General features: G+C 45.0%; 1 protein-coding gene across 1 annotated transcript in view; it reads right to left on the bottom strand.

Annotated features, from left to right (window-relative positions):
- CLCN6 (Cl-/H+ antiporter 6) overlaps positions 1-12105 on the bottom strand; it is a 206788-nt gene that overhangs the window by 96878 nt on the left and 97805 nt on the right. The window contains exons 8-10 of the mRNA XM_085609913.1: positions 11908-11975; positions 10752-10810; positions 6627-6759 (exon numbers count right to left, since the gene is read on the bottom strand). Of these exons, the coding sequence (XP_085466039.1) occupies positions 6627-6759; positions 10752-10810; positions 11908-11975 (260 nt within the window). The remainder of the gene's footprint in view (positions 1-6626; positions 6760-10751; positions 10811-11907; positions 11976-12105) is intronic.

The following is a 12105-nucleotide window of genomic DNA, read 5'->3' as shown; positions in this document are numbered from 1 at the left end:
TATCAAGCAAGGTAGGGTCTTTACTATGCTAGAGGTACCGGGAAGTATTAAATTATGACCAGGAAACAAATTTGAAAAGACAATTTCTGCAGTGTTCAGGTTTTCATCCAAGTTAGGGATGAAACCCCTGAAAACAATTATTCAAATCAATTGACTCTTTGGCCCGCTATTGGGCGGGAGTCTGGGATTATACCAATATAACAAGCTTACTTGTTTATGAAAATGTCTGCTTAGGAAAATTATTGGCAGTTACCTAATGGTGCCCAATATGGGTGTGCCACAGCGTGTTGGGTGTTAGGTCCTTGATAGACAAGATTCGGATTTGCGCACACTTGGTTACGCATAGGATATGGAAGCAGGCAGTAGCTCTATTAAAAGAGAGATCATAACTGAATGTATGGTCCTTGACAGACGCAGAAGATACCTTTCCTGAGGTATACTAAAACCACATGTTAACGCTTGGGATGACTAGATTTTTATGCCCAACCCAGAGTTGATGAAGGAGATCACAAAAGGGGAGCTGAAATCTTAGTTTTTTTTTGTTTAGATAAGCGTGATGTTGAGAGATCCAATAAGGACAAGTCCAACCCAAGCATAGTGGCTCATAGTGCTTTACTCACCAAAATGGGACTTGAACCCTACCTTGAGTTAGTATCCAATACACAGCAAAGATCTGCTCTAACTCGTTTAAGACTCAGTAGAAATCATTATCTTGTCGAACGATTGGTCTAGAGTCCTAAAAAGTTGTCCATGTGATGGGCTCGCGGCTCATAGCACGCTGCACTTCATGTTTTTTGTAAGTATTATGCTGGATCTTGATCAAAATTAATCAAGCCCTTGTTAGAATATAACTTGAGACACTGTAGACCAGTCTTGACCCTTTTACAGCAATTACATGCCTTGGATATCTGTTTTGCTGCTTTTATCACGCAAGCTATCCAACTACGTAAGAGTATTACTGCGCCCTGGTAACTTCAGCAATGAATTGTTCCTTTTTAATTCTGGATTGGTATTGTTATACCCTTTATCAATTTTAGTTTGCATATAATTTTTTATGCCTTGATGATTTTTTAAGATGTTATAGTATATGCGTTATTAAGTATTTACTTTTATGATTTCCATCTGGAAATTAAATAAAGTTTATTTGAATTTGAGCTTGGTGATCTGTACTGATCGTGGTAGGTCCAGCTACGACTGTATTGTGCAAAACGCATACCATACAATGTTTGGTGTCAACAAGCAAGGGCAAATGAACCAACAGGAGTTTCTGCAGATGGACTTTGGTTGTAGCCACACTAGCAATAGAGGTCTCCATGTAAATATTACCACATTCACTAATGCCACTGTGTTCTAATAGCAATCGGCATTACAGACCTGTGGCTATAGAGCAAACAATAGCGACAATTACACCAGCCTTTTCCTGGTTAAAATATGCTTTAAAATGTTCTAGTTCGAGCAGCGTCACTCTCAGTTAGCAGTATAGAGGCACCTTTTTCACCAAAGGAAATGCACGGCACACAGGCCCATCACACAGAGAAAGATATTTCGACTTAGAGGTCCAGTGGAGCAATAGAAAGTAATAGCCAGTTTGGCAACTGATCTGCTCAGCCCCTTTAGCCACCTGTTCTGTCTGATAGAGATTACTTGGGGCAGTCCCTGTTTAACACAGATTTACTGCTTGCTGGAATTACCTCCAGCCAAAGGCTATTGAAAGGAGGGTGAGTCTCTTGTAAAACAATAACAAGTGGCACCCAGAAAACAAGCATTTGCAATGCAGTAGGTCTCACATTCAAGCTATTGGCATTGTAAATAACAATGCCTTTTATGTATGTGTTTCAAAAACCTCCAATCAGTGCTTAAACACACACTTTGCACTTATAGTCCTTGCTTACGAGAAGAAAGGCTGGCAGTAAAAGGGGCGGAGTTACTGTTAGTTTCTTCTCATAAGCAACGACTAGAAGTACAAAGTGAATGTTTACGCACCGCTTGCTGGTTTTCAAAACACATAAATACAAGGCATTGTCATTTACAATGCCAATAGCTCGAGCTCTCGCAAATGCAAGTCCTATTGCATTGCAAATGCTTGTTGAGCCAGGAGACGTAGGCGGCAGAAGCCATAGAAAGGCAGGGACCATGATGCCAAGCTATGCGTTTCAAAAGTAGGAGGGAGAAGAAGGCAGCTGCAGCCAACACAGACCACGGTCTTTGAATGCACAGCAAATGTGGCAAGATAATAGCAAGATTTACAGCCCTGTTTATAACAGAGCTCTGTAAACCACGAGCACTGGTCTCACCTGCTCAAGCTTGAAGAAAGAAATAGTGCTCACAAGCTCAGAGTAACACATGTAACATGGCCAGTCCTTAAAAATGGGTGCAGCTTTTAAAGCAATATCCTGAATACAGCATGTCTCGCAGAGACAGCGCAAGTGCTGCCTAGGCGAACCTAAAAAGATAGTTCATTTCTTATCTTTTTCTGTCTTATATTAGCATGCCAGGCTGTGCCCTCAACATGCACTGCCTTTGCATACTAGGGTATGAATTTGATCTGCTTCATACACTGATACCAGGCGATGCCAGCAAGCAGTGACTGACAATTCATGCTTTAACAAGCTTTCTATATATACAGGCTACAACTTCTTCCTGGTGACCTCTACCAAGCTACAGTCTCTAGCTGCTCTGCCTGCATAAGCAAATTAATGAAAAAATGAAACCGAAGAAACCACTCTGAAGGAAAACAATTATAAGAAAAACAATTACAAGACCATTTTAAGAAAATAGAATTATATTGAATATTAAGGAAAACGTTTTAAAGGCATGACAATTTTAAGGAAATACACATAAATCGAAAATTACATTGGCAGTGAAATAAAACCGTGATCAACAAACAAGGTTATTTTGTTGGTCTTAGAAAATAGAAAGTAGTAAATCTCCAAACGAAAATCTATTAACAATGGAAAAGAGTAGACTATCAAATATCAAATCCCAGTTTTGAAGGAAAGTTTCAAAAGTTCAAAACGTAACTAATTTTAGTACAATTACTAAGAATGAATGCTTTCTTAGTAATGGTTTTCAAATTAAATTGTTTTTTGCCACAGTGTAGTTATGTTTCAGCTGCATTTTCCATTTAAAGGGCGTTTAATGATTTGCTTATAACAGAGGCTCTTAACCTGTGGACCATGAGCCCGGGGGATCCGCAAAATCCAGTCAGGGTTGTTTTGAAAATTAAATATTTGTAGATTAATGAAGTATATATAAATACAAAAATAAAGTAGAACACATTTGAAATGCTCTATAAATGTCTCAAACTTGAAAATCCAGGCTAAAATGTAAGTTGGAATCCCTAGCTTGATTAGTGGGAGCAGCCCAAGGAATCAAGTATGGACAACTTGTAGCCTTGATTGAAGCACTGGTAAGTGCTGACAAAAAGAGAGATTGCATTAGGAGACAAAAAGAGAATGCGATATACCATATTGCTTCATTGTTTAGAAACAAAACTAGAAATCCTGAAAAGCTCCAAACTTCCAATTAAAACAAAAATTTCAATATTTTTCATATTTTCTTACTAAAATGAAATAAAATATTTAATAATTTGAGTTATTGTAATATATATATATTGATTTCTGCATTTGTGTACTGTTTTGAGATTCAATTCATAGACATTTCCTAAGCGGGCATCCCTGCTATCAGTAGTAATACACCAAGGTCCACGGAAATCTAAAGGTTTAGACCTATAATTCTTAATCTCATGGATACATTTGCAAACAAATGTGGTAATCTTTTGGGGTAGCAAGCTAAGGTCCGGCATGCCAATCAGATCCGTGCAGGATAGAAAATTAAGGATGGAGGAAGAAGAAAGAAAAATGTGTTTTCCTGGTCAAGCTCCCATTGAAACTTTTCCTAGTGCCTGCAGCCAAACTTTGTATGAAAGCAACACTTTACTCAGAAAACATGCGTTTGTTGATTCGGTGTGAATCAGTTCAGTAGTTTCCGAGATAAAAGCTTTTAAAAAGTTGCTAAGTATGCTTTAAGGGAAAACGATCTTTGTATATCTCTCATGTTGGGGATTTTTGGCTTGCACGAGTCTTGAAATTAAAAAGCATAGGAATCTGATTGCACAAGGGAGTCTTTTCTCCCTTAGTCCCTAATGGAACTCTGGTTCCCAAGTAGTAGCTATTTTTAGATGTGGGAATGATCGCCATGTCCTGGAACAACATTTAAGAGACAGTATAAGGGGTAGTGGTGGTAGGCCCTGATGCCATTAGTGGAGCAGAGGACCCTCAAACAATCACCGGATGCAGTAAATAAAGTAAAACGTAAAACGAGGTAGAGGATCAGCACCCTTTTGGAAACCACAAATTTTTGGTATCTAGACTAGCGTATGGAGTATGTGGTACCTGTCTTGGTACTGCGGATTCAGGCGGCCATTTTAGACATCAGAAATTTGCGGTTCCCAAAAGGGTGCCACAACTCCAGGACAAGTTTCAAGTTTAGCTACCCACAACCTAGCGCAAGGTTCCTGACCCATGTATCTCCTATCATGGATATGCACCTTCAGAAACTGCAAATCTCCTAAAGGGTGGCATGGGCCGAAGCAACTTACTCTGGGTTTGCAGTACTCAGGTATGATGCTTGCTATGGATATGTGGTTCCAAACTAGGAGCCACAAATCCCAATAACAAAAAAAAACTAAATAAGACAAGGTTGAAAGTGAAGCTTTATGTGGGAAGCCTTACGACCTAGGGGGTTGACTGTGGACCAGAGGTCACACGCAAAGGGCTTCACTACACAGGCCAGGGTGGCCACAGCATCTGACCAAAGGCCAGGTCCTACAGCCAACCCCAGCTGCTGAAGACCATGGGCAGTGAGGTTTGTCCACCCAAGCTGTTCACAGCAGTGAGCAATATGGGGTGGGTAGGGCACACAGCCTGGCCAGAGGGTGAACTACCCATACTAATTTCGGAGTAGTGCCTGGTCTAAGGCTAGGCCCTGTGGCAAGCTGCTGATACACACAGTAGAAGGCCATGGGCAGTGGAAGTTGACAACCAGTAGCTATTTGGGACACCCAAGATGGCCTGGCCCAGGCCCTTCAGACAATCCCTGCATCGCACAACCAAAAGTCGTGGCTAGCAAGGTTGGCCACCCACTGCAGTTTGGGCCATCCTAACAGAGAAGTACGAGTCTTGCCAACAATAACTGGTGAACTTCATCATTTGAGCCAGGAGCATAATTTACTTTTAACTGTGATAGTCTTTCCCCGTTACTAACAAATATATATACACATTTCATAAAAAACAGAAGTTGAGCTGTGTGGGGAGTTTTACACAAATACCAAGAAAGACTAGCTCTCCATCTAACCTTCCACCCATGTAACCATCCACCAACCCACTCACCTATCTACTCTTCCACCCATCCAAGCTCATCCAAACCCACCCAACTATGCACCCATCCTCACATCCATGCACTCACAATTAGAGGTTAGGATCTCTGTAAACTTTGTAAAAAAAACAACAGATTGTTTGCAGGTTTTTCAAGATTGATGACATTTACAACATAAAACTCATACAAAAAAAAGCAACTGTGAAAAAAGTTATTTTATGAATTGGTTTCTATGAAACAGTAAATGGCATTCAACTTGAAAATTTCCATTTAAGTGAAATTACTTCTCAGTAAAGACATTCTATGAAATCACCCTTCTAAGAAATTATATACAACTGCTCTGCCACCTGCGTTGGAAGGTCACCTTAATTTGCTCTATCTTCACCTGTCCAGAAATGAATTAGTGAGACTATCCACCCCTAACTATCACTCCTCTTCCATGCCAGGCTCCATCTTCAACATGCTCTGTGTGTCGGTTTCAGAGTATGATCTGTACCTGATGTATCTTTCTGTCCTCGCTTTACTTTTGAATCCTCTATTACAATGGAACTTCTCCCTGCCAGCCTCGCCATGTAAGATTGTGTACCTGAACTGCTCTACCTCAACCTCTACTTACTCACTTCAGGGTGAGTTTCTCCACGCCCCAACCTTTTCATTTATACCTCCCATTTGATAAGCCTTTGCTTGATCCATTTTTACCCATTATGTACACTTTTTTTAAAGAGCAACACTAATTCTAAGGAGCATTACCTAAGTCTCCCCGAGGAAGGGTTGTCCTAAACGTGTCCTACCTCTGCCAACTTTTGCCAGATTGATCCCTCTAGCTAAGCTGACTGCCACTTCCCTCATGATCACCTCTTTTGGAGAAAAACAAAAAGGTCCCTAATGTTAAAAATTGGTAGCAGCTTGAAATAGCAAAGTCTTTTCTTTCAGCCCTTGCTCCTATACCAAGTTGCTACATTCGAATTCTTATCATCTGCAGGCCTTGCTATTGCTATAACAATTCCCTTCACCTTGGATATACAAGACCGTGCGACACCGCTTCCCCCACACAGCATTATATTTATGCAAAACTATGACCACCGTTGTTTTTGAGAGGGCAGTTGCTGATGTAGATGTACTGCAGATCCTCTCACAAAGGCATAAAAGTTGTGGGCTTAATACACAAGAAAACAAATTGCTTTTACTGAGGATGGTCACAAACCTGATCAAATTCTTGATAACTGTAGGTTAATGCTTTCATAACTCACCACTTTCCATGTGAGCCCCTGGTTCCAGAAAGAGGACCCCTCTTCAAGACTGAACAGGGTGCCCCCAATGGGGGCACCGAAGGCTGCAGCAACCCCTGCAGCAGCTCCAGCTGAAACAAAATCCCTCTTGTCCCTGCAGGGTAAAATACAACACAGTTAGGTGATGAACCCTTCCTGCTCCACCTGCACCACTCACAAATAACTCAATCTACCCAAGACACTGGGGTCTGAACAAAAAGAGGGAGGGAGCCAAGTAATCAAAAAAACTTCACATCCAAGAGGTGAGCAAAATACAGGGAAATAGAAAGACAGTAAGTAATGCCCAGTAAGTAGTGCCCCTCACCGCCGTTTGGCCGCCGTTTGGCGGGCTGGTTCCGGGGAGGCGGACATCTTGGGTTGGGGTGGTGAGGATTGGGCTGACAGCGCTCATTGCGCATGCGCCAGCGGGGGAACGCGTATTTAAAGCGAGTCCCCGCCTTTCCCTCCCCCTGACAAGGAGCGTTCTGCTGCAGGAGCGTTACGGCGCTGCTGTGCAATTTTTAAAACCTTACCTGTTTATTTTCTTTTAGGTACCGGACTCGCGCTTCACTGCTCCCCTCACTTGCACTGTAATCGTGCCCCTCACCGCCGTTTGGCGGGCTGGTTCCGGCGAGGCGGACATCTTGGGTTGGGGTGGTGAGGATTGGGCTGACAGCGCTCATTGCGCATGCGCCAGCGGGGGAACGCGTATTTAATGCTCCTCCCCTAGCGCAGCGGGATCGCGCAGCGGGCGTGTCCTCGCGTGGCTGGAGTCGTGCCAGAGTCCTGCCCGTCTGCGCCCGTCCGCGCTAAGGCCGTGCGGGTCGTGGCGGGCTCTGGCTCGGGTTCGTTAGAGTTCAACAACGTGTCTGTTGCCATGCTGACATATTCTAGGGAGAGCTTGATATCCATCAACCGGGTGAGTCGCTGCTGTGCTCGCCCGCCTATCCATCCTCTCTGCGGTCCGTACCGTTGTCCATGCAATGGCCTGATACTCGACCCCCCAATGCCTCTCCCTCGGAAGTCTCCCTCTGTTTTCCATCATAGCAGGGTTTCTTCTCCCTCTCTGCGGATTATGAACCTGAATGTGAGGTCGATTTTGAAACATCAGCAAAATATGTATGATCTCATTGAGGATGAAGCTCCGGACATCCTGGCTATAACTGAAACATGGCTTCAGGAAGCTGACACTGCCATTCTCAATCTGGCATGCCCCTCAGGCTATTCGATGTACACCTTGAATAGAGCATCTAGAGGGGGGGGGAATAGCGCTGATAGTTAGGTCTTGTTTTCCCTGTGTGTGGAATAGCCTTAAGATCGCTGGCTGTGAAAGTGCCTCTTTCAAAGTCTCTGTCAACCCTGAGTTTACACTGTCTGGGATGGTGGTATATCGTCCGCCAGGCAGTGATGTGTTGTTTAGAAATGCTTTCTCGGATACTGTCGGCACTTTGACCACTGACTGCGCCAACTTTTCTATACTGGGCGATTTAAATCTGCATTTCGACACACTGTCCAGTTTGACAGCTCGTGCCATCGCTTTGGACCTAGAGGCTTTTCAATTGGTCCAGCTGGTTTCACAGCCTACGCACATCGGGGGACATACTTTGGACCCTTTCTTTACCAACTTGACTGAGGCCAAAGTCACTGCAGTTACCCCAGTAGAATGGTCTGACCATTTCCTGGTGTCTATCCAGTGTCCCGTATCAGTGACTCTTCCCATTTCTTCAGCTAGACGGGTACTCAGGAGGTCTTGGAACAAACTCAGGTTGGAAGACTTTCACCATCTTTTGTTGGTGGAGCCCTTGGGCCCATTGAACAATGTGGACGAAGGGTACGATCTCTTCTGCTCCTGGCTTACTAGGGCTCTGGATGTTTTGATACCCATTGTATCGACTAAGATCAACCCTCGCGAGTCTAGTCCCTGGTATGACGGGGCCTTACGCGCCTTGAAGGGAGCCTGTAGACGGGCGGAGAGGGCCTGGCGGAAGACATATGGGGCTGATTTAAAAGCCGCATATGCTGCTTCGGTTAAGCTCTATCACCGGGCCATATGTCGTGCTCGTGCGGCCTTCTATGCTGAAGAATTTCGGAACAGCACCAACCCGTCGAAGGCCATCTTCAAAGCAGTTAAAGATCTTGTGGCCAAACGGACTATCTCTTTAGCCGAGAGCTCTGTCTCCCATTGTGAATCCCTGGCTTCTTATTTTTTGGGAAAGGTCCAAGCCATCTATCGGACTTTCCCTAGCACTGGGGTTCCGCTGGGAAGTTCCAATGAGGCACTACGTCAGATCGCCCTGCCCTCATTTCCCCCTCTCACCTCGGACGGGTTTGACAAACTTGCTTTGCAAGTTAAATCAGGATCTCCATCTGATCCGGTAAAGCCTGCTCTCTTTCGAGACCAGACTTTTCTGGGGCGCCCTGTGGTTCGCTCCCTTGTCAACCTCTCTCTAGAGTCGGGGGTAGTTCCAACTAAATGGAAGCAGGCGGTAGTGTCTCCGATCATTAAAAAACCCTCCTTAGACCCGTCTAAGCCTGAAAGTTTCCGCCCCATCTCGCTGCTACCTTGGCCGGCAAAGTTGACAGAGGCCCATGTCAATCTGGCCCTGTCGGAACATCTAGCCCGGACCAACGCCCTTGATCCCACACAGAACGGTTTCCGCGCTGGCCACAGCACGGAAACCGCTCTCCTCGCAATGGTGGAATATCTGCGTGCTAGGTTGGATGCGGGTCAGACGGCGGCGCTGATATTGTTAGATCTCAGCGCCGCCTTCGACACTGTATCTCATGGCATCCTCCTGCATCGGCTTGAGGAGATTGGTGTCAGTGGTCTGGCGCTGCAGTGGTTCCGCTCCTTCCTGGACAATCGTTCCTTCTGTGTGGCCATTCCTCCCTTTTCGTCCAGTTTCCAGCCTCTGGCCATGGGGGTTCCGCAAGGGTCTTCGCTAAGTCCCACGTTGTTCAATCTTTACGTGAGACCGCTGGCTGATGTCGCGAGGCAGTGGGGCCTTACTTTGGTCTCATATGCCGATGACACTCAGCTGGCGGTTACCCTTAGCGGAGATGTCCACCAAGACGCCCCTAGGTTTCAGTCCGGACTGAAGGCGGTGGCTTGCTGGCTGACAGAAAACTGTCTCCAGCTTAATGCCACAAAAACAGAGGTGATGGTTGTTGGGAAGGGAGTGGAGCTTTGGGGCGATCAGTGGTGGCCTTCTGAGCTGGGCCCCACTCCGACTCCAGTGTCGGAGGTGAAAAATCTTGGGGTCTGGTTGGACGCTGGCCTTACCTTCATAGGACATACTAAAAAAACGGCAGCCTGTTGTTTTGGTCTATTAAGAGGTCTTAGACCAGTCCTTAAATACTTTGATGCCCCTACCAGACAGCTTGTAGTCCAGGCTACTATCATCTCTCGCCTGGACTACGCTAGCTCTCTTCTGGCTGGGGCTAATCAGGCTGAGTTAACTCGCCTACAGCGGGTTCAAAATGCTGCGGCCAGAGCCATTGTTGGCCTACCCAGATTTTGCCCGGTGGCGAATGTCCTTCGCTCTTTGCATTGGCTCCCTGTAAGGAAGCGTATTCTTTTCAAGGTCCTCTGCTTGACTTTTAAGATATTAAGAGGTATAGGCCCCGAAATCCTGTCCAATCTTATTTCTTTCTATGTCCCCACTCGTAGCCTCCGATCTCAGGGCCAGGCCCTTGCTGTGGTCCCTAGATTTAGACTCTGTCGGATGGGGGGTCGTTCCTTCAGCGTGAAAGCTGCACTAATTTGGAACACCCTCCCAGTTGAAATCCGTCAGTTAGACGATCTGCTTTCTTTCCGGAGAGCCATCAAGACCTTTCTGTTCTAGTTGTCTATCTTAGGCGTCTCTGTTTCTGTTGTGTTATGTTCCTCCTTGTCTCTGCGCCGGGACGCTCCTTGGCTGGAGTAGCTGTGCGCATAATAAATCAATTTAACATAACATAACATAATGCATAGGAGAGCAGAGCAAGAGATGAGGATACTATGGAGGAAAAAAGCAGCCAGATCAGTGGGTGGAACAGGCAACGTATGAGGAGCCAATTCTCGCACATCAAATGTCACACAACATCCCCCAGCACTCGACTCTGTACCTGTCACTGCGGAAATAGGGAAAGTTAAAGCTGATCTTCTGGAACGTAATGCTCTGGAACTGGAGAGAGAGAGAAGGGAGTTAGAAGAATGTATCGACTAACATGCAAAGCAAGTTCAACACTCCTCACATCCCTTCCCTGGGACACACAGGCCTATGGCTACTCTATCCCAGAAATAAACTTTCTTCCACTGAATAGAATACTGAAAATTAATCAACAGAGTGTGGCACTTGGTGAATAAAGTACCAGCATATATTGAGAGTGATGAGAGGAGGAGAACCACCTCACCCCTTCTCACAGAAGGATGACACTTTCATAAAAAATAATACCCTTACAGGAAACCAGCATCTAATCCAACAAACCCGCAATGCAGGAGAACAACCACAGAACAATCACTACCAGGCCTGCTACCTGAATTTTAATATCATGCTATGTTCCATATCCCAGAAAGGACATCACCTCTCCTTTCAAAGGCATAATGTCACGCAAGATAGCTACCATTCCCCACAATTGTAGTATTGAACATACTTTACTAACCAGAAGACATCTGCTAAAATCAGTGTTTTCAACCCCAAAATAATTTTCCAATTATAGCTCAGCGCTTGATTACCCTCTGAAAACATGTTCTAACCCACACGGTTAAGTAACATTTCTTCACCAATCCACAGTGTGTCACCTACACCATCTCTCTGCTCTCCTCCCACCTGCACTTCAAGGACCAGTTCAGCTGCAAAAATTCAAAATGTAGTCAATAGATTACATTTAAAAACTCAACCAAATAAAACTCATAGTTTAAATTCAACAAACTCCCAGACAAGAGCCCACCAGACGTACGGTGGGACTGAACAGGACAACTAGGTTTCTACCCGATCAAACATCCCTCAGAGCAAGTCAGCCTCCTCAATGCTACACAAACTTTGCATTGTAGAAGGCGGTCAGCCATCAAATTCTAACAGTGGCCAGTGCAGATTCCTGCAATGCACAAATCTAAAAGGCACTAGAGCAGGTGCTCCACAAATGGTTTCAACCAAATACAACTGTTTCAGTTAGCAGTCCTCTATACGGAACTACTGTGAAGACCTTCAGCCTCAAGCAACCAAGAGCACTACAATTCCTAAGTTAGGTGTAGGCCCAGTGCGACAGCCTTAACACTTACCTGAGGCAGGCCAGCCCCCACCACGGCACCACTGTGTATCATGGGACCTTCTTTTCCCACAAAAAGGCCTGCAAGGAAACAGTAAAGATGGCCCTATTACAAACCTGCAAGTAAATAGTAAAACAGTCCACTAATAGAGATAAGCATGAAACACGAAAACATGCCCCAGTTAGAGTTGAACAAGCAAACCACAAAACA

This window comes from Triturus cristatus, chromosome 1_2, assembly GCF_964204655.1.
Source record: "Triturus cristatus chromosome 1_2, aTriCri1.1, whole genome shotgun sequence".
NCBI lineage: Eukaryota > Metazoa > Chordata > Amphibia > Caudata > Salamandridae > Triturus > Triturus cristatus.
Note: the sequence above shows the minus strand (reverse complement) of the source record. Positions and strands in the feature narration are given on the sequence as shown.